Genomic DNA, 2,502 nt, shown 5'->3' with positions numbered 1-2,502 from the left:
AAAAAAAAAAAAAAAAAAAAAAAAAAAAAAAAAAAAAAAAAAAAAAAAAAAAAAAAAGATCGCCATTGATAAACTATGAAAAGAATCTCCCTTGTCACTTTATGGAAAATAGAAATTAAAAATATAATCATATGAGCACCTTGTTTTAAAAAAATAGTTTTTAGTTTTCCATTAAAAATAAAAATAAAATAAAATATACTATTAATCTAAATCAAAAAAATATATCAAGGGATTTCGAAAATCTGATATATATTTTTATATTTTTAAATTTCGACCTTGTTAGTCAAATTACAAACGAAGAAGAAAATACTTGAGAAAGTCAAATTAAATTCTATTAACCAAATTTCAAAATAAAGAAATGTTTTAATAATAAAGCATACTTTAATATATAACAATTTTTTTTTTTATCAAATAATATAATTATTTTTCAAAATGAATATGTATCATCTTTATTAATTAAAGTTTGAGATTTGAGAAGAAAAATAATGTTCCCAATTTTACGCATCTTAAAATTATTTGAATATGATTAAATTCACATCTCACCAAACTTAATAATTTAATAGAAAGTTGCAAATTAAAATTTATTTATTTGAATAATATAGATTCAAAATCAAACGACATTAATACTCCAAATTTGGTCGACAATCACCATAACATTTTTTATTTTTGATGTATAAGGTATATACTCCTACCCATATCTAGATAATTGATAGATGAATTATTTGTACATGTTCACGTAGATATTATCTATATATTGGTGCATAAGAGGTATGTTTGTCAATTCATGCATACATGTTCTTGTCTTTATAGAAAGAAAGTGTTCTTTGTTTAAAACAACCATTCTTATTCGGTTAGTAGATTAAAATGATATCCTTTTAGTTTCAGTAAATTTATAAATTTCAAAATGAGAGATCACTAAATAAATTTAGTTACAATCTTTTGCGATCTTATATATTTGTATACGTTACTATAGTTAATAAGTATAAATATATTTTTATTTTTTCTTTAGACGTTTATAAACACATAATATGTTTATGAGTATATGTAAAGTATAATAATTTAATAAATATTTACCAATAAAAACTTGAATTTTATAAATTGAGGTAATATGGTAAGTCAATTCCGTAGAGACAAATAATAAGATCATAGGAAATGACCATAGTGGGAAAGGTAGGTATCAGCCAACCATTTACCTAAAGCAATCTGTGTCTTGGTATTAAAATGAATATGATCTTGGTTAAACCCTTCATGTGTGATTGTGTTTACTAAATTTATGGAGTCAATGGTCACTATGTCTGGTAGCTCCTTTTGGACTGCATCTTCTGCCGCTCTTACTGCGGGTAAGTCATGAGTATCATGTTTCATATATGTGTCATAGACGGCTATTTTGACAAGAATGATTGGTAAAAATCTAGGTTTTATGTCATTGCGGATGTCCATAAAGAATTTCTTTAGGTTGTCTTTATATCTATGAGCAGTGTCACTCGCAGCCGCATCACTTTCACCTTGCAACCAGATAAGAGCACGCACAACTCCACCGTCTTTTTCTGATGCTTTGATTCGTTCAATGAAATTTTGGTAGAAGGTTGCTTTAGGATTGCTAGGATTTTTAATCCACTCTTCAATCAAAGTGCCACCTCTAGCACAAGGCACTAAACCCACAACGCCCGCCTTTGACTCAGATTTCGCTTGTAGTTGGCGAGCAAATACTATTGCTGAACCAACCCCAACTGTCTTGTTGATATCGATCCCGTCATGGACAGGTTCTAGTGCTATCTCCCATTGACCTTCAGGGCTAAATCGTAAGATTGTTGGGTCAGATTGAGCCTCGGGTGGGATATACCCATCCCACACACGTTGTCCTGTGTGATCTTTCTCAATCCCACCTCGACCGGCCATATTGCTCTGACCAGCGAGAATGAATATGTTCTTGGGAGAAGTAGCTCTTAAAAGGGAAGGGTAAAATAACATCGTACATACCCAAATTGCCAATCTCAACAAAGCCATTTTGATCCCTTGTATGTGTGCAAATAGACACCGAATAGACACCGAACAACTATTTGCACATTCAACACTCTACCTCTAGTTGGCTGATCCTTGCCTTCGCCTCTCTACCTTTGTGATGTTTTTCCTTTATACTCAAACTTAATACTATTTTTAGTATCATTTAACTTTCTATGAATATATATGTGGTTTGTAAGTATCTGTCTGTATTAATCATCCTCCTATCCTTTAGATATAAATAGAAAACTTTAACTAAACAGGTTATAATAATTACATTTTTAACCAAGTGTTTTCTATAACCAAAATAAATTTTATTAACAATAAATATACATAGGTTCGTTATATGTAGATAAACTAGCTATCCGACTTAGTTCTATGGCCTCCATACGTGACGCCGTTATCCATACATAGGTTGAGTATGCAATTATATGTAATATGGTTCATGGTGCACCTACATTTGATGACTATTCCATGGTCTCTAATTTTTTTTTTTTGGTA

The 2,502-nt window shown here is 30.1% G+C and overlaps 1 protein-coding gene across 1 annotated transcript; it reads right to left on the bottom strand.

The window, feature by feature from the left end:
- Window positions 1–1,143: 1,143 nt before the first annotated feature.
- LOC111454625 (probable carbohydrate esterase At4g34215) lies at window positions 1,144–1,899 on the bottom strand. Its single transcript, XM_023096120.1, has one exon. The coding sequence runs from the start codon at window positions 1,897–1,899 to the stop codon at window positions 1,144–1,146; it is 756 nt and encodes a 251-aa protein (XP_022951888.1).
- Window positions 1,900–2,502: the final 603 nt, after the last annotated feature.

Source organism: Cucurbita moschata, unplaced genomic scaffold (assembly GCF_002738365.1).
Source record: "Cucurbita moschata cultivar Rifu unplaced genomic scaffold, Cmos_1.0 Cmo_Scf00016, whole genome shotgun sequence".
NCBI classification, from domain to species: domain Eukaryota; kingdom Viridiplantae; phylum Streptophyta; class Magnoliopsida; order Cucurbitales; family Cucurbitaceae; genus Cucurbita; species Cucurbita moschata.
The sequence above is the reverse complement of the archived record's forward strand: the minus strand, read 5'-3'. Positions and strand labels throughout refer to the sequence as shown.

Excerpts from the sequence above, each read along its gene's own strand:
- LOC111454625 (XM_023096120.1), bottom strand. The coding sequence starts at position 1,899 with ATGGCCGGTCGAGGTGGGATTGAGAAAGATCACACAGGACAACGTGTG.